This window comes from Phocoena phocoena, chromosome 19, assembly GCF_963924675.1.
Source record: "Phocoena phocoena chromosome 19, mPhoPho1.1, whole genome shotgun sequence".
Lineage (NCBI taxonomy): Eukaryota > Metazoa > Chordata > Mammalia > Artiodactyla > Phocoenidae > Phocoena > Phocoena phocoena.
Genome location: NC_089237.1, coordinates 11,229,550 through 11,255,699, shown reverse-complemented (window position 1 = coordinate 11,255,699; position 26,150 = coordinate 11,229,550). Strand labels below are relative to the sequence as shown.

Genomic DNA, 26,150 nt, shown 5'->3' with positions numbered 1-26,150 from the left:
TTTCGAGAGCTGACCATTTCATAATCTAACTTTAACCCCTGGTTGGTGCAATCTTTTAAGCTTCTGGATAATGCATCTTCTCCCAGGTGGGTGAGGGCTGTCTCCGACACCTGACCAGGGGCTCTGCAGCCCAGGTGGCCAGAGAAGCAGCTGCCGCGGTGGACCACACAGGATGCCCTCGGAGGACTCACCCGAAATGCCGTGCCTTCTTCGATGATGGTTGGCAGCTGGGAGAGACAAATGTCGACAGCCAGGTCCCAGGCCTGCCTGGGGAGAACAGAGAGGAACCCAAAAAGCGTTACTGATGGGCTCACCCAGAGGGACCCAACAGCAGAGCAGCCTGTGGGTGGCTGAGTCGGGGCAGAGCCACTGTTGAAGGGCACAGGAGGTGAGGAACTCTCAGCTAGCTAAAGGCATTTTGTTTATGACAGCTTTTCTCTTCAAATTGAAAGGAGAAAAAGCTCAGGAAAAATAAAGAGACTTGTCCACTTTCTAATGCAGTTTCTTCCCCCAACTTGAGCCCACCTAGTGCAGCAGCCTGCCCATGCTAATGGCAGCTGGGGCACTGGGTGACCGGACCATGGCAGCATCACACATAAACCTGCCATGAAAGGCCATGGTCAGGCCAAGGCGCTTCACCAGAGACGGGCCAGGTGGGGCTGGGAGAAAGGGTCCGCCTCGGCCCACCCACTGCCAGGCCCCTGCACCCCTCTGTGGGTGGTCAGCACCTGTGCCCAACACAAACCACTTGGGACAAGACAGGTGGTGCTCTGTATGCTGGGGATGCAGCAGCCTCTTTGAGGAGTAGTCCTGGCCACCTTCTCCAACTTCTTGTGGTGCCGGACCCAGCTCCGCACGCTTACAAGATGTGCAAGACAAGGTGGTGCCGACTGGGTCATGGTGTCACCTTCCCAGGGTCAGTTTCACCACCTGTGAGGCAGGCTAAAGTTAGTGTCTCCCACAAAGGGTCCCATGAAGGCCTCAGAGGGTGGCTGACACGGAGGGACACACACAGAGGCCTGCTATTTCCTGGCAACGTTTAACACTGATTCTAAACTGGACACAAACGATCCTCTTACTTTCTCTGTGGTCCCAGATCCAAGTGCGGATTCCCAAGGATATAACGATTTTCTCACTCTGACCCCCCCTTTCTTTTAGAAACGTGCTCCTCGTGGAAAGAAAGTGATGGTCAGAACAAGGGGTTTAGTTTCCGGTATTGCAATCTCTTCCCAGCGCAATTTCCTGACACACTCAAGGATTCCATGTTAGGTTTATTTAGACTAATAACTGCCTGTTTGTGTGCAAGAGGCACCTATTCATGGGTCTTAATAAAGGATCAAAACAAGAATGAAAAATGAAAACATGCAGAAAAACAGTAAAAATGTAAGATGAACAAAAGAGTAGAGAACTCGTTTTCATTTTTCAAATATGTGGAATATATTTCTTTTTTCCCAGACTGGCCCCTTCTGCACGCCCTTCCCCCACCAATCTAATTAAGAGGCAATCAGGAGATAATCAAAAATTCCTCAAAGTGCGGGCAATAAATAGCTCCCATATGCTCAGTAAGTGCCCAGACTGCAGGCAAAATGGTTATTCTGCAGCATTGAGGGAGACACTTACTCTCTGTTAAGACAGAAGTCAAGTCAGTTATTGCAATTAAGCTCTATAAAGATTCCTTGAACTTAATCAAATAAAAAGTTTTAACTTCAAGAGTTAGAAGAAAGTGTGCACCAGTTGGGGGGAGGTGAAGTGGGCAGAGGGGGTCCAGGGCAGCTGGTGGTCTTGCTACAGCTGCTACACAGTGGGCACCCCGAAACTGCACCTTCTGTAAAGCTGGCTTCTGTGCCCTCTTTCAGAACTATCTCCTCAAAATCACGAGGCAAGAAGAATTCTAACCCGTTAAAGACGTCCCTACTGGGGTGTCCTAGACAGAGTATCAGAGGAACTAGGCTGCCCTAGCGAGACCTACTGGGGCGGCCTCAGTCCTTTCCAAGGAGTGAAACAAAACCTGACGCAGCTGCAGCGGGGCCTGGGCGCAAATCTTCTGAGTGTGGCCCGTTGGGCCTGTCGGCTCCCCAGGGCTGGCCCCCCACCTGGGTCCAATCGCTCAGTGGGGTTGAGTCCCCACCAGCCGCACTCTTCTGTGCCAGAAAAGCAGCTCAGAGGAGACTGCTGGCTTGAAAGGAAGCCCCGGAGGAGGGATTCGCCTGTTGTCACCGGGAGCAAGGCAGGGCCATGACTGGAGGGGCACAGCTGTCTAAGTGAGAGGGGACAAGGGACTCCGTTCAAGGCACCGAGGAGGACAGGAGGAAAGGAGAGGACGTGAGAGAACACCTAAGATCTACTGGACACCGAGTGGCCAAACAGACTGCCAGCCAGCAGTGAGGCTACAGCAAGCCCCAGGCTGAGGCCGGCAGAGAGCAGCAGGCTGGCACTGGGCTAGCCGGCCTCCCTCTGGGGCCTGTGGTCGTTGATTCTCTACAAAAGGAAAGGGTCAGGTTGGGGACCTCAGAGTTCCCATCAAGCCCTAGATCACATGGCAGCCTTTTCAGCAGCACAACGGTACCCTCTGCTGAGCATTTACTCAAGTTGGTTAAAAGTGGCTACATTTTCTAGGGTAAAATCAAAACAAACTTGGAGTCTTAATTTGGGATTCTCACTAAGGGAAAGTGGGAAAGCAAGTCCTGTAAAACCTTGAGCCGTGGCACCCAGGCGAGCATGGAACTTGGGAGGTGTCCGCGTTCACACTTCCCACAGCCCCTGTGACCAGCCGCACAGGCTGCGCCCCCAGGGAGGGAGGATCCCGGGCCTCCCCACCCCGAGGCGCAGACCAGCCGGGCTCTGAGCCGTGGGCTGCCGATGAATCACGGCCTGGAGAACGTGCCATCCAGGCAAGAGCTCGGGTTTTCAGGAAACGGGCCTAAGATGGCAGGCACCCAAGGAGTGGGCTGGGAGGACAGCCTTCCAAGAGCGCCCGGCTCCATCTGCACCGATCAGTCAGCCAGCCAGGCTCGCTCGATGGGAAGGAACGCACAGGTTATTACCATGGAGAAATGCAAGGTTTCAGGACCTGCTGAAATTGAAAGTGAAGGCAAACGGCTCCCTGGTGGCTTTGCATCAAAAATTAAACAGAAGCCGGGTGCTGAGCATTTCATCATTGGCACCCCTGCCTGAAGCAAAGTGTGAATGTGTATGACTTTGTGTTTTAACCTCAATTTTTGTTAGGCTTTGTTCCCTTCCTCCCCCTGCTGAAAATTCAACCTCTCCATCACCACCCAAGGAATATAGTAACTAGTTGGCAAATTATTTATTCCAAATGCTCTTTCCGACTACCTTGGCTGTGCACTCCCTGGGGACGTACAAACTTTCGTCTATTTACGAGGAGGGAGAAAGAGCTATGGGCATTGTTGTTGAGTGTTTCATCACCCGAAGGAGCTCTGCTGAAAGCCCACGGCAACGCTTCACTGGCAAGGAGCCCATGCGGCGCCTCAGACCTCAGGGGCAGCTGGCAAACCTGAGTGCAGGCAAGCATGACCTTCCAGGGCTTCACATTCTCCTGCCTTTGCATCTGAGCCCACTGCCTGTTCCCTCCACTCTCCCACCTCCCCTAAGGCCAGGACTTTGAGCAGGACACCTGCCACCCAGGACAGAGACCACATCCCCAGCCTCCCTAGACCAGGCACCACACACGGCTGCGGGGAAGAGCAGAGATCCGTGTCCCTCCCGTGAGCCACTCAGCTACACAGGAAAGAGGAACAAATCCCCATTTGTAAAGCCATTGGATCTGGTGTTACCAACTGATATTCCAACCACTACCTCTAACTACCCCCAGGGGAGGAGGGAAAACATGTGGCAGTCTTTCCATCTTAACCAAGTCAGTGGCCCTCAACGTGGCTGCATGCCCTATACAGCTGCCTGACCCAGTGTTTACACCAAGTATTTCTGGCCTCTGACTTGGCATGAGACAATTCTGCATGATGTCATAAAGAAATAAAGGTTGTCACTCACCCTGAGTGGTTTTCTCCTCCCTAGATCTACAACACGGTAGCACGGTCCAATCAGAGGGCCATGTTAAATGTGGCAGCTGGACACAATACCAGGACCCCACATGGTCCGACCCTGAGTCTGTGTCTGCAGTGACACGAGGAGGATTGGGTGTGCAAGGGCGTGACGCCCACCTGGAAACGCACAATGTGTCCAGGCTGGGTCGCCAGTGCTTGATACTCAATAAATACTCAGGTATAATTTCATACCTTTTTAGAACGGCTTTTTATGTTCTTTACAAGGCCTCCCAATGCCCTGTGCATAGTGAGTATGCAACTACTTGTTAAATTAAATTATCCCTGCAACTGTTGTTTCAGTAACAATCCCATTTGGTTTGCTGTACGTTTGCTGTACAGTAACAAATATGGGACGAGTCTAATGCATGTGAATGATTTCCAACTCAGGATTTTAATGAGCTCTTTCTACAACATTTAAAAAATACCAAATGAGATCAAGTGCAGGTACTAAACCTCAGGGAATTCTACTAGTTAACATTTTTTTTCATGCAAAGAAGCACACAATGATTCTTCTGTCTCCAGCTTTGCATTTTTGACAAGGGAGACTTCAACCTTAATAACTTAATTTAAAAAAATAGCTTTTAGTGTTTCAAAGGCTTAAAACATCTACACGTAGATTTTTAATTACAAAAGTAATATCTACCAACTTTATTTATTTATTTATTTATTTTGCGGTACGCGGGCCTCTCACTGTTGTGGCCTCTCCCATTGCAGAGCACAGGCTCCGGACACGCAGGCTCAGCGGCCATGGCTCACGGGCCCAGCCACTCCGCTGCATGTGGGATCTTCCTGGACCGGGGTGCGAATCCGTGTCCCCTGCATCGGCAGGCGGACTCTCAACCACTGCGCCACCAGGGAAGCCCTCTACCAACTTTTAAAAGGGAGCATTCTCATTCCAATCCTCCTGTCCTGGTATTAGCACCATTAGCATCTTGTTATAGTTTTATCCAGCCCTTTTCCCATGCATAATATAGAGGTAGTTATACTGCTGATACAGTCTGGTGTTCTGTTTTTGTCATTTAACATATATTTTGTATAATAATAAATAATCTTCACAAAGTTTTAAGATGGCTTACATTTTTTCAAATATATGTATCTCAATTACATCCCCATTCTGTTAGGTACTGGGATTCTCCCCGGTTTCCCCTTTTATAGCTAATATTGTGACAAACGGCATTCTTTTTCAAAGTCTCTCTGACTGTCTCACCAGTCCTGTTCCTTGGTTCTTCCTCAGCAACCTGCTTAGTCCCTCTCCTGAGCTGGAATGGGTGGATGCAAAGTGGACAGGGCAGCAGGGGCTGGAGTGAAGCGGGAGATGTCAGGGTCCAACAATGCCGGCTGGGAATGTGCTGGTCCAGGCTGGGTCAGGGGTCAGGCCGCCTCCCTGTCCAGGGCTGTGATCCCCAGAGCCCTCCCTCACAGCATCCTAATGCTGACCCCCACCTCTGAGTCCGCTTCCCACAGAACCCAACGTGCAACAACCAGGATTCGCCTAAAAGGGAGCGGGGAGGGCATCAGGCCACAGACAGTGCGCTTTGCAGGATGGAGGACCATGCAGGCTGAGGGACTAGATTGTACTCAAGTCTTCAGGGTGCATATCAGCTGCAGAGGGGCCCTGGAATGTGCAGGGAGGTTGGAACCAGGGAAGTAGAAAGACCCCAAGGGTGCATGTATGACTGCTAGCAATTCCATGCGCCCCAGGATACCCGGGAGGCTTTCCACATGTTCATCTGGGCCTCTGTGGGTTGCTGTGTTAGCTCACGTTTCTCTGTACAACAAATAAATACAAATGAGGATTTGTTTTATGAGATTCATGGAGAGCTAAACTTGCAGGCAAGAGGGCCATATTCCTAGTTTTAGAGGAGGGCATGGAAAGGTATCAGTAACAGAGACGGGAGGGATTATGAGACACTGCTGTTAGACTTTGGACCTTATATTAAACAGCACTTATACAAATCCCAGAATTCAGAAATGTTCTAAGAGGCCAATACTAGAGAAGGATCTGTGGGATGATGAAGAGAGACAGGTGTGACTGTTCCGCACCAGCCATCTCTGCGTGCTTCCTCCCTGGGTCCCCTTCTCTTGCTGTCATCTTCCCTGTCTGTTCTGTCTGCTCTCTGCTCAGGCTGTGCTCCTTACTCTCTTCTCTGGGACAACACGTTGTTTTTTACTCTTTGCAGCTGAGCACATCTTAGAGAAGGCAGTTTTATATCCAGAGAAACATGCACAAGAAGGAAGACTGTCCCACGGACTTGTTGGTGGGGTGGGCAGATGGAGGGAAGGACATAGGCAGCTTCTCGCTAAAAGCTGGCGCCTCGCGTCCACCCTGTATTTCTAACTCCTGGGGGGAACTGCTTGGCCAGTGGCCCCAGTCACCCAGGAGGCCATTCACACTGGGCAGCTGGTGTGACGCCCATTTCCTGTGGCTTAACTAGTTTTCCATCCATGACTAGTCGCAGCACTGACCCTGTTCAGCTCTTTTTTCTTTTTCTTTCCTTTTTAATAATAAATGTTTTATAAAAACCTGGTTCAGAAAAAATAGAATTTAAGGCATCACTTTACTTAAAGGATAAGGCTGTTTTGAGGATCTCCTTCTTCAGAAATGTGGGTTTTCTTTCTAATTATTTATCCTAAGCATTAGAGAGGCTTTTCAACCCCACCTCCCCAGTTCTAATCTTCATGGAGTGAAGGAAACTGCGTCTGCTGTCCTGCCAGTCTGTTCACACAGGATCTAAACTGCTGCACAGAGACCCTTCGTGCGGTCTACTCCTATTCCTCTGTTTCTCCAGTTTATTCCACAAGCTCTTCCAAAGGGTACGGATGAGGCATGTTTTAACTTGATTTCTGATTATAGTCTGGTGCTTGGCCAGCATAGTGCATCTTGATTTATCTCACAGATAAGAATGTTAACTCCTGATTTTCCTTGAGTGGATGAGAGCAGGTGAGTTTACCACCTCCTTCTTAGTTCTCTGGGTTTACAGAGTCAGGGGAAAGTGGTCATGCACATATTTAAAAAAAAAAAAATCACTACCCAAAATAAACCTGACCGTGAAAATACACCACAGAATGGTTTTTAGGGCTAAACCTAAGTGAATTACTCTTTTTAAATATTTTGTATTAGGATTTCTCTCTGGATATGACTAAGACACATTTTCCTTTGTTACCGCCCCATTTTAGTACTTCCCCAAATTCTGCTTGTGTCACAAAAGCAAGGAAACAGGAAGAAACCAAACGCCTTCAGATATAATGTCTAGATTCAAAACAATTTCCATTATTACTGCTGTTATCATACTGTACTTACTACTAGCAGTAGTGTAAAGAGCAGTAATCCAGTTTTTTTTTTTTAATATTTATTTATCTATTTGGCCGTGCCGGGTCTTAGTTTGGAATCTTCGTTGCAGCATGTGGGATCTTTAGTTACGGCATGTGGGCTCTTAGTTGCAGCGTGTGGGATCTAGTTCCCTGACCAGGGATTGAACCCAGGCCCCCTGCATTGGAAGCACAGAGTCTTAACCACTGGACCACCAGGGAAGTCCCAGTAATCCAGTTTTGAAGGAAATTTATAATCAACATACAAGTATCATAAAGATCACACTCGTGCGTGTATGTGTGTGACAGCATGTGTATATGTGTGAAATAAGCATGCAAATTAACTGGTCATGAACCCAACACTTTTAATTCTCTGGAGCAATCTTGGATACACCTCATGAAATCAGCTGGCAGCTTCCTTCCTCAATACAAATCCCTACAGAGTCGGAAACTCACCCGCAGGCCCTCTCCGCCCCGAGCTATGAACTGCAGGGCCTCTGTAGGCACTGGTCCCGCTCAGCCCTGGATGACCCTTAGAGGCACCTGCACTTCTGCAGGGGACTTAGGCAGAGCTGAGGGTCGACCTTATTAACTCGTGTACACCACTCAGGCCTCCACGTTTGGAGCCACGTCTTCCTATTTTGTTCAAATAATTCCCTTACACTTGGACTATCGCAGAAATGGGAAAACCATGCTCCTTAGAGAATCTGATGCTGGTCTGAGAGAGACACTTACCACATGGCGTGCATGTACGTGGGGGGCAGGCGTGGACTGCTGACGGGGGTGCAGTTATACGACCTCATGATCCTTTCCGCCAATAAAAAATTTCGAAACAGACTAGCCACCAATAGGTCCTGTCTGAAGAGCTTTTGGAAGAGATCTGAGGGCAGAGAAAAGATAAAAAGGTGACTCCATTGACTCACGTCCAGCAGTTAAAGCCAAATATACAAATTTACTATCCTTCTACCAGAAGTTGCAACAAGCAGGTTGGAACTGACATGCACATTCCCCACTGGCAGCACCTACATGACACACGTAATGTGAACAAACAGCAGAACCCAACCAACCGGTCACAGAAAAACACAAACGTGTCTTATACTCTAGTAGTAATTTGGGTTTTAAGAAATATGGATGGTGTGTGACTCTGAAGGCAGATGAGCCCTGAGTCTGCCCCAAAAACACTAAGGACCCGAGCAGATACCACTCTGAACTCGCCCTGCAGCACTGCTCTCGACCTGATGCGCGATTCACTTCATCCTCTCAGAACCTTTGGGGTCCCTTCCTTCTCCCGCCCACATCCTCAGGTTTCTTCACTGAGGGGAACTCAGTCCTCCCATTTGACTTCTCTCACACCCCAGCGCCAGAGTCTCCTGACTCCGGGGCAGCAGCCTTCCCGCCAGTCCACAGCTGGGCAGCCTCACCCCGAGGAAGCACGTTCCATGCAATGGTGTCCGTGATGGCCGTGAAGATCCAGTTCAGCTCGCCCAGGGGGGTCCTCCTGTCGTTCAGCCGCCCGGGAATCCTAGGAAACACAAAACAGTCATGAAGATGGAAACAGGTGACAGAGGCAGGAGGAGGTGGGAAGAGGAGGGGTGAGGGGACGACAACGCGTCAGAAGGGGCTTGGGGGGTGACTCGGCCATGCCAGGAGGACCTCCTTGCCTCGCCGTGATCTTTGAGACTCCTGTACGTCTAACCTCACATCTTAAAACTCAGCCTCCACTTCACTTTCTTCCCTTCCCCATCTGCACAGGAGCAGCGGGTGGGCCCCTCTGGCACCCCCGTGTGACAGTAGGCACAGAGCTCTGCCGACCAGGCAGGCCCCCGGGGCCCTGGAGCCCCCCACAGCCTTGCTCTCAGCCTCCAAGTGGACGGACCCCACACCCTAATCAAGACACTCCTGTCGGGCAGGACACGGGTCACCTCCCAGAAGCTGAGGGCAACGGGAAGACCTCTGTGGGCCCAGCTCTTCACCACACAATCATTCACCTGTTCAACATCAAAACAGACCTAGTCAGGCCTAGATTCCACCTCTTAAATTCACACGTAGTCCTGGGCGCAGCATCGCTGGACTGAAAATGCCAGCGGTGAGGATGTGAGAGGTGGGCCAGCAGCATCACAGGCCTCCCAGTAGGGTGTGTGAGGGGAGCTGGGCTTGCTTCCCCGCCCCCTGTGGGGAAATTTGAGCACAGGAAGAAAAAACGCAACAGACAACTGGGCGACGCTCTTTTGAGTGGTGCTCCATTTGCGGCCACTCACATACAACGCCTTTGGGTGTATGAGCTGGCACAATCCTTCTGGAAAGGACAGACACATGAAGGACAGAAAACATCTGTATCCTTTCCTCAGTTAAGTCTGCTCCCAAGAATCAATCTTGAACCAGAAACAAAGAATGTGGAAACAAGGTATGTTTTGCAGTGTTTTATTTATAACAGTGAAAAGTCAGAAACTACCTATGTGACCAATAACAGAGAAATGATTAATTATGGAACAACCACAATGAAATAACTATAAGCTATTAAACTGTTGTTTATGAATATTTTAATGATATGGGGAAAAGACTGCTTTGTAACATTAAGTAAAGAAGTGGGACAAATATCGTGCCATCATAATTACACAGAACACGTACAAGGAGAGCCGATCAGGAGGAAAGCCCCGCAGTGAGGCAGTGGCGACACTCTCCTTGTCTTCACATCTGCATGCAGTCAGCATTGGATGCCACTCCTCTGCCCACTCACCTGCCTCTCGCCCTGACAGCTGGTGGTGACAGGACGGTGTTCTTGGAAGAAGGAGGGTCTGCTGAGGTCCAAACCTGGACCAAGCGCATCATGGGTGTGTGCAGTGCCCCTTAAGTCAGGTGAAGCAACACAGCCCCAGCTGGCTCCTTGGGGTTTGACCCTTGGCAAAGGCCGCTGCGTCCCCAGCAGTGAGGAGCTGCCCTGCTGCCAGCACTGTGGCCGAGCCATCGGAGGGAACAGAGGCCACTCCTTGTCAGGTGGAGGTCAGTGTGCATTTAGCTGTGTTTTTTAAATCCTCATCTTGTGACAATCGCTGGCAGATAAATGCAAAACTAAGACTCCCACTATGATCTCCTGAAAATTCTACTGATGTCTTTCACTAAAGCTCATCATGAAACCACAAACCAAGCCATCTGCCCGACTGATTTCAGACAGACCTGGGAACCATTCAAAGTGATCAATCAACCAATCATTGCAAGACCCATCTGCATTCGGCAGCCTGGGATGACAAAGGTGGAAGTGAGTCCCACTTCCCTCCCTTTTCATGTCATGTAGAATTAAGTCACTTCAAAAAAAAATAAAGAAAGAAGTAAGTCACTTCAGAAACTACTTGTTTCCGTTTTCCTTCCTGTAGTTGATCCTAAGGACGTCAAAACCCAACCTGCTCTGGAAGCTGTCTGGGTCAGCGATGCAGGGCCACGAAGAAAGGCACAGCACAGAGTGTCAAGCCCAGGACACATTTCATTACACAAGTTTCTACCTACCCCTCCCCCCAATTTCATTAATAATCAAGGTGGTTCTTTTAAAATTTAAACCCACAGTGTTAATCAAGGACTAACTTTTATGTGAAAAGCACAAAAAGCTATAGTTTAGGAACAGATCATGGAACTGGGAGATGAGAAAAACGAACTCCAGTCCCAGCAGTGCATGTCTGGGTAACTTCTGGTGTCTTGTTTCTCTGCTCTGAGTCACCCAGGTTAACCTCATATGCAAAACGGAGATCAAAATAAAGTGGATAGCACTTCCAAAGGAGATGCAGCAGAGAGCCAGCAGACACTTCCTTGGAAAATGCATGCCACCTCCTCAAACGCCTCATCACCGCTGTCTGCCGTTGGATTTATTCTCACCTCCTCCGACATCTGGGTTCACCTACGGCTTCCAGCACTGCCCACTGTGTGGAGCCTGACTGCAGCAATGGCGACTCTGCTTCTGGATCTTACAAGATGACCCTAGCTGCCTTCACCCCTTGCTTGCCATCTTCACAGCTCAAATTTAACATGTCTAAAATCAAGCTCATCCTCATTACTGCCATCTTCTTCTCCTCTGTAGCATGTGTCCTCACTCCAAGAGTCCCCGTGGATTCTCTTCCATCAGAGCTCGAACCCTCAGAGACAGGGCCCACTCATCTCTTCCCCAAGTGTAGCTCGTGTTTCCTGCTTCTTGCAAGGCACCTCTTCCACTGCCTTTTGGTAACCACTTCCACTGCAAAGGTATCCTCAATGGCCTTTCTTGATCCAGTTCATACTAGGCAGGGTGACAGCCCCCGGTATACCTTTGTTCAAAAATCTACAGGGCTCTCTGCTTACTACTGCAGTGGTTTCAAATAATTCCCTCTATTTCAACAAAATCTCACTTGGAATAAAGGAAAGCAGAGTTCCTATGGCTGGAGGGGTGAGGGCTGGGAGCCACCAGCTTCCCAGTGGCCCACGCCTCCCCAGATGGGCCACCGCGAGGCCTCTGAGGAGCAAGAGCGAAAACTCTGCCAATGGACTTAGGTAGAAAGTTTCCACTTGCTTCAAAGCCATCACCTTGACACAATAAACTTTGAAACTAGTTCCCTCTGTTTGGGTCCATTACCTCGCAGTTGGACAAAAATATCAAACTCAGTCTCCTCTCATTTGCCCACTTGGAACAGCCTCTCACGTGCCTTGGGCTGGTTCTGGCTTCACAAGCGAAGCCCAACTTCCCTGTCCATGAAGATGTCTTGACCACAAGAGCCTTTGCTCAGGTCCTTTTCAACTGCATCTCACTTGGGATTTCTTTGGCAGCCCACCAATTGCCTACTTTTCTTTTTATTTATTCAGTGTTGCTCCATGCATGTTAATTATCTGTGTAACTAGGTAATAAGTTCCTTGTAGGCAATGACTTACTTTCCTCGATGTAAATCAGTCTCTTCACAGATTCTGGCGGAGTGCTGAGCACATGCACGAGCTCACAGCCCACACATCTGACTCACGTTACTTCCCTACTTAAGAACATTTACTCCCACTTGGCCAGCAGCTCCCTGAACCCCGTGTGGTGGAGTGACTGACATGGAGGGGCACCGCCCACAGACCCCCCAAGAGGGGCTGGCTGCTCAGCGGGAGTAGTATGTTAGGGTACACCAGCCAGCTGGGAGACGAGCCCGTCTCAGCTGTCAGGTTGGCCACAGCTGATGATCCCCAGGGCAGAGGTGCGGGGCCTCCACAGGCGGCCCATGCTCTGCAGCTCAGCATCATGGCGGCTGCTTCTTCGCCTCCGTCCCGTGCTTCTCCCCAGTACGCTTGTGTCCCTTGTCTCTCTGTCTGCCCCCATCAACCAGCCAGCACCGTGGTCTGGGGTAGGTGTCTCACCCTGCCTGTCCACACCTCCATTCGTTACTTTCTGTGTCTCCCCAGCTTCCTCTCTCGTCAACACGCCGATGTCTAGCTACACAGAACTTGTCCTCCTCAAACAGCTCACGTGCCTCCAGACCTGCGCAGACGCCCTCCTGCCTCCCTGGCCAGTGGTCCCCCCAGGCTTTCAGGTTCTGCTCTGAGGCCCCCACAGAATTCCGTAGACGACAGCTGGTGCCCGGGCTACGTCTCCCACTAGGCTCGGGGCTCCTGGACGGCAGGCCCACGTGCTTCCTCGTGCTAACCCAGTGTCCACACGTAGCATCTAATGCATAACAGATACATATTTGATGAGTGAGTGGATGGATTCTTGCTGCATGATCACAGCTCTGTGTAAATAAAATGCTAAATGAAAAACTATCGTTTCCAAGAAAATGACACAAACTCACTAAAAATACTCAAGTGACAAGAAGATAACACAAATCATCCCAAATTTCACCATCTAAGAACCAGTAGAAACATTTTGGTGACCATTCCTCCAGATATCTCTTTATGCACAAAATCAAATAATTTTAAATGCACTGAAATAACCATATGAAGAGACATGCTACATTTTTGTTAAAAACATCCACAGGGCTTCCCTGGTGGTGCAGTGGTTGAGAATCCGCCTGCCAATGCAGGGGACATGGGTTCGAGCCCTGGTCTGGGAAGATCCCACACGCCGCGGAGCAACTGGGCCCGTGAGCCACAACTACTGAGCCTGCGTGTCTGGAGCCTGTGCTCCGCAACAAGAGGCCGCGACGGTGAAGAGGCCCGCGCACCGTGATGAAGAGTGGCCCCCGCTCGCCACAACTAGAGAAAGCCCTTGCACAGAAATGAAGACCCAGCACAGCCAAAAATAAATAAATAAATTAATTAATTAAAAAAAAAAACCATCTACCAATACACTTAGGAAAAAAGTCTGCGAAGGTCTGCACCAAAGTAGTAACAACGATTATCTTGGCATGGTAGAGATTATGGATGATTTTAATTCTTTTTGCTTATCTGTATTTAATAACATACATGCTGAAAACACACTACTTGCATAATAAAGAAAAATGAAACTTTTTTTTTAATAAGAGGGAAGCCAAGCAAGTTTACCCGAAAAGGGAAAACATTTGAAAATTTCATGTTTTATGAATTTACATCATCTCATATTCAGTTCAAATAAAGGAGGATGCACTTTTACTTTGTCTGCTTTAAATGGCTTTATGAAAATGATGGTGCAGAGAACTTTGGGCTAATTCATTTACTTAATGCAAATAATTCATTACTTAGAAATGCTCTGTGACTAAGAAAATGGGGAGGTGAACCCAGCAATTAAAAACAACCTCATTCATTCATTCATTTATTTATATTTTAGCTGTGCCAGGTCTTAGTTGCAGCAAGCGGGATCTTTGTTGTGGCATGTGGGATCTTTTTTTAGTTGCTGCATGCGGACTCTTAGTTGCGGCATGCAAACTCTTAGTTGCAGCATGCCATGTGGGATCTAGTTCCCCAAAGAGGGATCGAACCCCAGGCCCCCTGCATTGGGAGCATGGAGTCTTACCCACTGGACCACCAGGGAAATCCTCAGCAATTTTTAAAAAAAATAATCCTTTTGAATATCCAGGTCCGTATATACTGGTTAGATATTTGGTTAGACAAAGACAGATAAACGAGATCAGGGTTCTCAACCTGTGGGGTAAGGGACAGTGCTCATGATGTCACCAAAAGGAGTCCCTGAATATGTGTGCAGGTACATTTTCTCAATCAGTTAATGCTATACTGAAATCAGATGTGTGTGCGTGCGGACACACACAATCTCAATCATTCTAAAAATTCAGCTGACTAGGAAAAGAAAACTACTTGACATAAACGAAGGTTGGGAACTTCTGCCCTAGATAGTACATTTGAGGACATATTTCTTCATATGCTGACATTCTGCTGAACTGGACCAAGCCACATCTCTGTAAGACTTCTTTCTAATGTCTTTTTATTTAAAATTGTGTACAACTCAACACTAATATTATCTGTATTTCCTATTACACAATGGCTTTTTTCTAGCCATTCACAGATTTCAGGTGATGATCATCCAAGTCCATTTCAGTGTGTATGGAACCTGCAGTTTATAAAGTGTGATATGGTTTGTTTGCAGCCTGAATGGTTTGCAGTTTTACAGAGGAGTCCCCCTTTAACTGGACTGCAGGACTACGTCTGTGTAGTCAGGAGGAAGAAAATGAGAAAAACGCAGTGAGAAAGCCTGGTTGGAAATGTAGCCACACTTGTTTAAATGCAGCGAGCCTGTGGACGATGCACTCAGCTCTCAACGTAGCCACTGGGATGCTATCTTAGTGCTGAGTCAGCCGGGCCCTAAATTACATCTGCAAAGCCTGGGGTGCATGGTTCAATTACTCTCTTAGGGTTTAGAAGACCTCCTGGCAATGGCAGGTGAGGTGACTCAGACCATTCTCCCACTGAGAACAACCAGAAAGGCTGTGTGTGTAGGGGTGTGTGTGTGTGTGTGTGTGTGTGTGTAAATCTTTTTGAAGGCAATGGAAGGCTGGCAAGGTTGTGGGGAATCGTGGGGCCAAAACCTGAGAGAGAAAAGCCCCAGGCTTGAGCCGGCACCCGGGGCTCCATTTGTCCCAGAGGTACCTCTCTGAGAGGCAGAGAGCCTAAGCTGAGCTTGGTGGACTCACAGGCTGGAGAACAAAAACTGAGGGCCCACCAAGGAGATGGAGCTCAGGTAAAACCCCCAGTCTTGGAGCTGGGTGCAAAGGATGAACTAGAAATAACACAAACCTCACAGCCTCAAATCATCTCAGATTTCTGTACAATTTCCATTTTCAATTTGCAACATTCAGTAAAAAATAACCAAGCATTTATAATAAATATAAATGGAATATAATCGATAATAATTTTGAATCACTACATTGTACACCTGAAAATAACATAATATTGTAAATCAACTATACCTCAAAAAAACTCCAAACAAAAAAACAAACAAAACACCCCCAGGCATTTCTAGGTTTAAAACCAAGAAAAACAACTGACAAGAGAAAGAGATGGACAGAGGATTCAGATAATGGCAATATCAGACACCAACTTCAAAATAATTTTACTTAATATGTTCATGGAGTTAATGCACAGGATGAAAAACTCTGGCAGAGAACTGGAAACTATAAAATAAACTCTGGAAATCCGGGAACCTCAAGAACTTAACAATACACTATATTAAATTTAAAAACTCAATAGATGGGCTGAACAGCAGATCAGACAACATTGAAGAGAGAAATGGAAGACAGGTCAGAAAAAAAATACTCAAAATTAAGCAAAAGAGACAAAAGATTGGGACATAAGAAAAAAATACATAAGAAACAGTGGATATTGTGAAAAGACCTAACATGTACATACTGGCATCCCCAAAAGAGAAAATGGAATAGAAGCAATACTCAAAAACACAATGGCTCAGGGACTTCCCTGGTGGTCCAGTGGCTGGGCTCCACACTCCCAATGCAGGGGGCCCGGGTTCGATCCCTGGTTGGGGAACAAGATCCTGCATGCATGCCGCAACTAAAAGTCCCCATGACGCAACTAGGAGTCCACGTGCTGCAACTAAAGATCCTGCATGCCGCAACGAAGATCCTGCATGCCTCAACTAAGCCCTGGCACAGCCTAAATAAATAAATAAATATTTAAATAAATAAAAGAAAAGCATTTAAATAATGCAAGGAAAGAGTCACTCTTTAAAAAAAAAAATACAATGGCTCAGAATTTTCTACAACTGATGAAAGACATCAAGGCATCTTGATGAGCTCAGGCTGTCGTAACAAAATACCATAGACTGGGTGGCTTAACCAACTGAAATTTATTTCCTCACAGTTCTGGAGACTACAAGTCCAAGATCAGGGTGCCAGCATGGTCAGATTCTGGTGAGGACGCTCTTCCTGGGGGCCATAATTCAGTCTATAGCATTCAGGTTGAAGAAATGCTATAGTCATAAAGCAGGACAAACACAAATAATGCCCACATAGGTACATCAAAATAAAACCGCCAAAATCCAAGACAAAGAGAACTTCCTAAAAATAGTCAGAGGAAAAAATGCATATAACTTTCAAGGGAACATGTATTAGTAAGGGTCTCGTCAGGAGACAAAAACCATGCCAGTAAATTAAGCAGAGATATTAAGCAGTATATTAAGCATTTAATATTAACTGCTTTAACTAAAATATGGAGATTAACTAACTACTAAGAAGGACAAAAAGAACTCTAAAAAAGACAGGATTGGTATCTGTAGGGAGCAGCTACTACCTCTTCAGCTCAGGGAGTACACCCAAAGAAGGAGCAAATTTGGAAGAGGCCCCACCCAAGGCTACGACTTAGATCTTGCTGGAGAGGGTGTCGCTGCACCCCACTGGATTATAGAGAAAATCATTACCCCTCAGAATACAGGTGCATAAATCTTTAATAAAACATTAGTAAGTCAAATCCAGCAGTATATCAAAGGGTAATACACCATGATCAAATGAGGTTTATCACAGGAATGCAAGGTTTGTTTAAATTAACATTTGAACATCAATAATGTAATGAAACTATTAACAGAACAAAGGAGAATAAATTATTATCTTAATAGATGTAGAAAAAGCATTTGATAAATTTCAACAGCTGTTCATGATAAAAACTCTCAGGAAACTACTATATACAAAAGACAACTTCCTCAACCTGATAAAGGATATCTATGAAAAATTCACAGCTCACATTACCCTTAGTGATATAAGATAAAATGTTTTCCCCTAACTGATCCTTAATTAGGATCACAGCTTGGAGGCTCAGTTTCATCACTTCTATTTAACTTTGTAGTGGAGGCATTAGCCAGTGCAATAAAGTAAGAAAAAGGAATTAAAGACATAAAGATATGAAAGGAAGAAGTAAAATTGTATTTATTTGCAGATGACACAATTACATACATAGAAGATCTTAAGGCATCTATAAAACAGGTATCAGAACTAATTAGTGAGTTTAGCATAGTTAGAAAAATGAGGCTAGTATACAAAAATCAAATGCATTTCTACATGCTATCATTGAACAATTTAAAAACTGAAATTAATTTAACAAACTATTTGCAAAATATACACAGCTCAAACTACAAAGCATCAAGACAACTAAGTCAGTATGTGATAATGATGATGGCAGATGAACCCACTTAGTGCTACAGAAACACCACGAATAAACATCTAAATTAGATTGAGGACTCCAAGAACGGGTAGAAGGGAATATACCACAGTTAAAAACACAAGTTTGGAGCTATAAAGTTTGGGTTTGGTTCTTGAACTTTTACTTACTATTGTATGACTCTACTTCTTTCATGCTCCATCCCTTGAAAATGCCAATAAGGACCCACTTTTTTTTTTTTTTTTTTTGTGGCACGCGGGCCTCTCACTGCTGTGGCCTCTCCCATTGCGGAGCACAGGCTCCGGACGTGCAGGCTCAGCGGCCATGGCTCACGGGCCCAGGCGCTCCGTGGCATGTGGGATCTTCCTGGACTGGGGCACGAACCCATGTCCCCTGCATCGGCAGGTGGACTCTCAACCACTGCGCCGCCAGGGAAGCCCAGGACCCACTTTTTTGGATTAAGTTAAATGAGATGGTGTATGTGAAGCACAATGGCTGATATATAGTAGGTACTCAGGTAGATGCACATACAGCTCTAATAATAAACTGACTCTCAAGGAAGGTCCCTTGTCAGGGAACTAAGATCCCACAAGCTGTGCAGTGAGGCCAAAGAAAAAAAGAAAAGAAAGAACTGTTGGGAGGATACCCAGTGAACTACAACAAGAGTGTTCAGTAATGATGGTGATACAGGTGAAATGCCTCAATGTCCAGCAGATGCCTGCAGCCTCTGTCACTTCTCTGCGGTACTTAAAATTCCAGAAACTAAATACAACAGTCAGCAACAAAAGAGGAAGATCTGGTCCAGCATCACTACATGATGGGGGTTAATGTCCTCCTGGGCATGTGACATGCACTGTTGACTGAAAGCTTCTCTCTGGACACCCAATCCTGATCTCACTGACCAGACCTCTGACCAGAACTAGGCAGAGGCCTGAGGATCTCTCCTGCTCTCACACAGCGACCTCGAAGCATCTGTCTCTGACTTCCTCGTTGTAAGATGTATCCTCTTGGAATCCCCCTGAACAGCTCTGACCACTCCCCTCAACAGAGAACTTCACTTTATACTGCATTTGTCACAGTCAGAGATGTTTGATGCCATTTGATGAATTCATGGGATTAAAATTAAAAGTAAACAACAACAACAAACTACAAAGTATTGCTGCAGTAAATTTTTAAAAGACTTAACTGGGGAGACACACCACGCTAATGGATCAGAAGACTCAGTATCGTTAAGACGAGAATTCTCCTCAAATTGGTCTACAGATGCAATGCAATCACAGTACAAATCCCAGCAGGCTTGTTAGAAACTGATGAGCTGATTCTAAAATTGACATGGAAATGCAAGGAGCTAGAACAGCCAAAACCATTTTGAAAGGGAGCAGATTTCCAGTGAAGCTACAATGATCAAGATAGTGTGGTTCTGACATAAGGACAGACATAGAGATCTATGTCATAGGACAAAGCAAAAGGACTACACAATTATATTCAAATGATTTTTGTCAAAGGTACCAAAGTAGTTTAATGGGAAAAAGACTTTATTTCCATGATGGTGTGGGAACAAATGTACATCCATACAGAAAAAACTGACCCTTGACTCACTGCACATCACGTATAAAAGTTAACTTGAAGCAGATCATAAACTTAAACATAAAAGTTAAAACCATAACAGTTTTAGGAGAAAATCTTCACTACCCTGGGGTACACAAAGATTTCTTAGGTGGGACACAAAAGTATAAATCATAAAAGAAAAAACTATTATGTCAGCTTTTATCCAAATGAAAAACTCCTGGTCTTTAGGAGACTGCTGTGAAAATGAAAACAAAAGTCAGACTGACCAAAAATATTCACAAGATGTAGATCTGACAATGACTTATATCCAAAATATGTAAAGGACTCTTGAAGACAAACAACACAATTAAAAAGTTGGCAAAAGACATGAATATACATTTTATTAAAGAATATAAATGAATGGCCAATAGCACATGAAGAGCCACTTAGCACCACTAGTCACTAGGCAAATGCAAGTTAAAGCCACAGGACACAGCATCACACACCCATTAGACAGCTAAGATTAAAGAGACTAAGAACACCAAGTATCAACGTGGATGCAGAACCTCTGACCACTCACACATGACTGGGGCGAATGCTGAGCTGGGAAGTTTCTGATAAAGTTAAACATACACCTGCCATACCACCCAGCCATTCCATTCTTCAGACACAAAAGAATACAGTATCATCTTCTATTTATCTGAAGCTCTAGAAAAGATAAATCTAATGTATGAGAAAAAGCAGATCAATGGTTGTTTGGGCCTGGGGGCTAGGGTGGGAGATTAACTGGGATGAGGTACAAAGGAACTTTTAGGACATATTTTGAGTGTGATGGTGGTCCCATGGGTGTATAAAGCTGCCAAGACTCATCAAACTATATACTTAAAGTGAGGTCATTTTATTGAATGCAAGCTATATTTCAACAATGCCAATTTAAAAATGTAAAAACAGGGGCTTCCCTGGTGGCGCAGTGGTTAAGAATCTGCCTGCCAATGCTGGGGACATGGGTTTGAGCCCTGGTCTGGGAAGATCCCACATGCCGTGGAGCAACTAAGCCTGTGAGCCACAACTACTGAGACTGCGAGCCACAACTACTGAGCCTGCACTCGAGAGTGTGCAAGCCACAACTACTGAGCTTGCGCACCACAACTACTGAAGCCCACGCACCTACAGCCTGTGCTGCACAACAAGAGAAGCCACCGCAATGAGAAGCCCGCACACTGCAACAAAGAGTAGCCCCCACTCGCCACAACTAGAGAAAGCCTGCGCGCAGCAGCAAAGACCCAACGCAGCCAAAAATAAATAAATAATTTTTTAAAAAAGTAAAAACAAATGAAGGTGAAATTACAGCGTTTTCAAACAATAAAAATATAACTTTCCACTGGCAAACCTGCACTAAAGGAAATAAAGAAAAAAAATGATCTCAGATGGAAGATCTGAGGTGCAGGAAGGAATGAAAGACAACAGAAGATGTAAATACGTGGGTAAAAGTAAGTATTAACTCTATAGAATATTAATAATGTTTATGGAAATGATAATATATGGAGAGTTAAAATATATGACAGTAATTGTATACAATTAAGGAAGTGAGTAAACAAAGTTAATTGTTCTAAGGTCCTTGCATCACCTGGAAAGTGGTAAAAGTACTAATTTATATTAGACTTTAGTAAGTCAGGGGTTGCTAAAACTATGGCCCTCGGGCCAAATCCAGCCAGCAGACTATTTTTTGTATGGCCTGAAAGCTAATAACAAGCCTTATAATTTTAAAGGGTTGTAACAGAAGATAAAGAAGAATAAACAACAGAGACTTCATGTGGCTCACAGAGGCTTAAGTGTTTACTGCCTGGCCTTTAACAGAAAGCACAAGGAGACCATGGCTCTGGGTAGCCACTCGAGTGTAGGAAAAGAACACATAGTTAACAAGCCAAAAGAAGGGGAGGAGGGGTAGTAAAACTGTTAATCAATCTAAAATATGGCAATGCAGGAGAAAAAAAGGAAGGTGTAAAAAAGAAATGGGGGACAAAACAAAAAAGAAACAGGGTGGCAGATTTAAACTCAAATATGTCAATTATTATATCAACTATAAAAAAACTTGATACTTCAATTAAAGTCACCAGTTTTGGGGACGTCCCTGGTGGCTCAGTGGTTAAGAATCCACCTGACAATTCAGGGCACACAGGTTCGAGCCCTGGTCCGGGAAGATCCCACATGCCGTGGAGCAACTAAGCCCGTGCGCCACAACTACTGAGCCTGTGCTCTAGAGCCCGTGTGCCACAACTACTGAGCCCAAATGCCACAACTACTGAAGCCTGCGTGCATAGAGCCCGTGCTCTGTAACAAGAAAAGCCACCGCAATGAGAAGCCCGCGCACCGCAACGAAGAGTAGCCCCCGCTAGCTGCAACTAGAGGAAGCCCTCATGCATCAACAAAGACCCAACACAGCCAAAAATAAATAAATAAATTTATAAAAAATAAAAAATAAAATCAAAAATTTTTAGTCTGGATTTAAAAACAGAACAAAAGTCAACTACATCTTGCTAAAAACAGATACACTTTAAATATATAAAGCTATAGAAATATATATAAAGATACCTGCTTAAATATATATAAAATTATTTATATATCATACATAAAATTATGTACACACATTATGTATATACATATGAAAAGACACACTCAACACACTAACCAGATGATAGCTGTATGGGTACACTACTATCCTACAAAGTGGACTCTATGGCAAAGGCATTACCAGAGATGAAGAGTGACATTTCTTGGTGACAAAAGGCTCAATTCATTCTACCAGGAAGGGGAAATCAGTCATGGCTAATGTGTCCTTCTGCAGTTCTGAAGGACAAAGCATGTGGTCAAAATGGGAATGGGCTTTTAATTTAAAGTAAAATGACAATAAATTGTTAAAATTACTTCTTGAACAAGAAGAGAAGAGGAAGTTGAGGTATATGTATCAGCAATCATTTAATTAAAAATGTGGCAGGCTATAGGAAACCATAACATGGCATTCGGCTGAGGGCACAACAGGCATTCAGGATGCTGGAAGAAATTTTCACATACTGAGGTATGGGTAAGTCATTCTGGCTTATACATGATTTGGCCTGAAGTTTATGTTAACTAGAACAGCCTGTCTCATGGCCTATTTATCATACATTGTACAACTGCTTTAACCACTAAAGAAAAGAATGCAATATCCAGGGAATTCCCTAGGGGTCCAGTGGTTAGGCCTTGGCACTTTCACTGCTGGGGCCCCGGGTTCAAGCCCTGCTTGGGGAACTAAGATTCTGTAAGCTATGTGGCACGGCCAAAAAAAAAAAAAAAAAAAAAAAAAGCAGAGTATCCAGAAGAATGTCCACTTGAAAACAGGGATAAATGCCTCCCTTCCTATGACACCCATGCTAGTTCTCCTTCAAAGATAAGTTCCCTTCTCAGATGCCAAGGTCATGCTGATTTGCAGTGTAGCTGTTAATCTGTCTCTTTTGAAACCTTGAAGGGATGTACCTCTGTCATGTTTGGTGTATATTCTTTGTTCTGACAGGATATGAAACTGCACTGAAAACCATGCTTCTCTAGAGCAGCTCCTCAGAGCTACTGAGAGGCTGTCCTGGACTATAGCCCTCAGTTTGGCTCAAATAAAACTCTCTTCTATCCCTTATTATAGACTGTTTATTGATTATTTGCATCAACAGGGACTACCAATAGGAAAAGATGAGCTACATATTAAGAGCACTGACAACTTGAGGTTGGACCATTAGGGAGCCAGTATGTCCAGGTCCTTAGGGAACATAAGAGGCTTTCAGACTTTTTTGATCACAACTCCTAGTAAGAAATGTGTTTTGCATGGTGACCTGATATACACATATACACAATCATACGTAAATATACACATTCAAACAATAGGGCCAGAGAGCATTCATGTTGCTAGAAAAACAGGGATATTTTCTAACCTTTTCTCTTTTTTTTTAATGCAAGGCTATGACCCACCAAACTGACTTTACAGTTACTAATAAACTATGACCTGCAGTTTAAAAAAAGGTTGACTTAAAAGAAGCTCTTGTTAATTTCTCCTGGAAGATACTGGCTATCAAAATAGTTTGATGGTGAACAAAGCACCTGAGAGATGTGAGAGATTAGAAAATTACATAATTCTACCTCTGAATAAGCTGACTGATATTTTTCAAAAGCCACACAGGCAGCTTGTTTCCTAATGATTTTTTAAAAATCTGTACTGAGCCTTTATTTTATTTTATTTATTTATTTATTTAAATTTTTTTTATGTGGGCCTCTCACTGTTGTGGCCTCTCCCGCTGCGGAGCACAGGCTCCGGATGTACTGAGCCTTTAAATCGAATGGTTTATGTGTGCAGCACTGCTGTTCTTCACATCCCTTTCCTTCTGCCTTTAACAGCTCCCACAGAACAGAAGCCTGCCAATCTTTACTTGTGAAGCAAATGTAAAAAAATGTATCTTAAAATCCTGGGGGCAAAGGAGTGATGATTTCCAAGGCTCAGTGGTGAGCAGGAGTTAAAACAACACTGAAGATAATCTCCCTTTTACTGAATTTATTACAGAATGATAAACTATTGTCCGTTCCCGGAGCCAGCCAACAACAGCACCAGTACTGGCACGAGTCCCTCTGGAGACTGCGAACAAAAACCAGAGAGACACGGTGTCAAAGAGAGGGAAGGAGCAGTTTCCCACGTGCTTATTCAACGTGTTTACGACACAATGAAAATAGGTTCTTTTTTATTAAATAGTACAGAAATAAATCTGAACCTAAGATTATTTTTTAAGCATTCCCTGAAAAAACCTGATTTTCTTTGGCCTTCCTGGTGTCAAGGCTGATCTTCAGACAGACCCTTTACTGAGAGCTATAGGCCCAGGAGCCAAGCAGAAGTCTCCTCCAAGCAGAGTTATCTGAAAAGCTGCTAAAAAGCCTGTAACATTCAGAAAAGGCAGCTTCTAAAATGAGGGGAAGAGGTGAAATCCAGACGAGCAAGAAGCACTTCCCTCCTGAGATGCTCCCCTACCTTCAGGCTGTGCTCTCCAGGCATCCCCCCTTGAATGTACTGAAGCACCCTCACAGGGAGCTAGCTTCTCTGTAAAGAAGGTGGGAGGAGGGGAGGGTGAGGGTGGGTCTGGTGGAGGGCAGAGCTGGCCTGCTCAGCAACAGACTTGGATGTAATGCCTCCAAGTGTTTCATAGAGATTGATCCTAACTCCACACCTCATGCGGAGTAGGACTGCCAGCAGCCTTGCTGGAAATTCTGTCTCTTCCTGTCAATTTGTTAAAACACCACAGAAACAATAGTTTCCAAATACAATCAGGTTGTGTTTGCTGGTCTTGATCTTCTGGGATAATTTTCCTCTGAGGTTTTCCTGGCAGGGCTGCATTAAACAGACATGAGCGCTCCTCTTCCTCCCAGGTACCTGGTGCCCCGGAGACCAGACACCTAGACTCATGAAACTCATGCCACCTCCCTTGTAAGACCTTTCCTGATATGTCCCCAACCAAAATGAACCCTTCCTCCCTCTCAACATCCACACACGAACTTACAGGATGTTAAGGGATCCTTCAGTTTACTCGCAGCACGGAGATAAGGGGGTGGAATCAGAGAGGCCTGCGTGTGAACCCTCCAGGCTCTGCCACTTCTCACTGTGTGACTCTGGGCACGTTACCTAACCTCTCTGCGACTCAGTCACATCATCTGTACCACCCAGCCCCACAGGAACTAGAAAAGTGGAATAAGTTAACACCTAACAAGTTCGCACAAAACCTGGTACATCGTAAGGGCTCAGAATTTATAGCTGCTTCTATTTATTTGCTACGAAACCCCCACAAGTTCTAAAACAAATTAAATCAGAAATTTTGGAAGTGCCCGAATAAACTCAACCCCTAAGTTTAATATAACAAACATGATAATTTTATGAGCAACCTAAGTTACATGTAGCACATTTTCACTTTTGTAACTTGTAAAGTATAGCCTTTGGGAAAATAATCCCAAATTATATATCTGAGAAGAACTCACATCCAAGCTATATAAAGACCTCTTACAATTCAATAATCAGAAGACAGGGCTTCCCTGGTGGCGCGGTGGTTGAGAGTCCACCTGCCGATGCAGGGGACATGGGTTCGTGCCCCGGTGTGGGAAGATCCCACATGCCACAGAGCGGCTGGGCCTGTGAGCCATGGCTGCTGAGCCTGTGCATCCGGAGCCTGTGCTCCGCAACGGGAGAGGCCACAACAGTGAGAGGTCCGTGTACCGAAAAAAAAAAAAAAAAAAAAAAATCAGAAGACAACCCAGAGAAAGTGTGGGTAAAGATGTTAATGGGCACTTTGCCATAAGAGATAGATAGACAGCAAATGAGCACAGGAAAGGTGCTCCACATGGCGTGCCTTAGTGAGTTCAAGTTAAAACCCCACACTCACAAGAATGGCTATAATCAAAGAAGCAGGCAATGACAAACGTGGAGAGAATATGGAAAAACCCACCTCTCAGGCACTGCTGATGGGAATGTGAAATGCTACAGCCACTTGGGAAAATAATTTGGCAATTTCTTAGAAGTTAAACATAAATTTGACCATATGACCCAGCAATTCCACTCCTAGGAATTCACCCTGGAGAAATGAAAATAAATGTCCACCTAAAGGCTTGTACATGAGTATTCATAGCAACATTCCTCCTAAGAGCCAATGA

The 26,150-nt window shown here is 45.4% G+C and overlaps 1 protein-coding gene across 2 annotated transcripts in view; it reads right to left on the bottom strand.

The window, feature by feature from the left end:
• RPTOR (regulatory associated protein of MTOR complex 1) overlaps nucleotides 1–26,150 on the bottom strand; it is a 343,232-nt gene that overhangs the window by 89,241 nt on the left and 227,841 nt on the right. For both annotated transcript variants that reach the window (XM_065898159.1, XM_065898160.1), the window contains exons 8-10: nucleotides 8,792–8,892; nucleotides 8,106–8,250; nucleotides 192–267 (exon numbers count right to left, since the gene is read on the bottom strand). In XM_065898159.1, coding sequence (XP_065754231.1) covers nucleotides 192–267; nucleotides 8,106–8,250; nucleotides 8,792–8,892 — 322 coding nt within the window. The remainder of the gene's footprint in view (nucleotides 1–191; nucleotides 268–8,105; nucleotides 8,251–8,791; nucleotides 8,893–26,150) is intronic.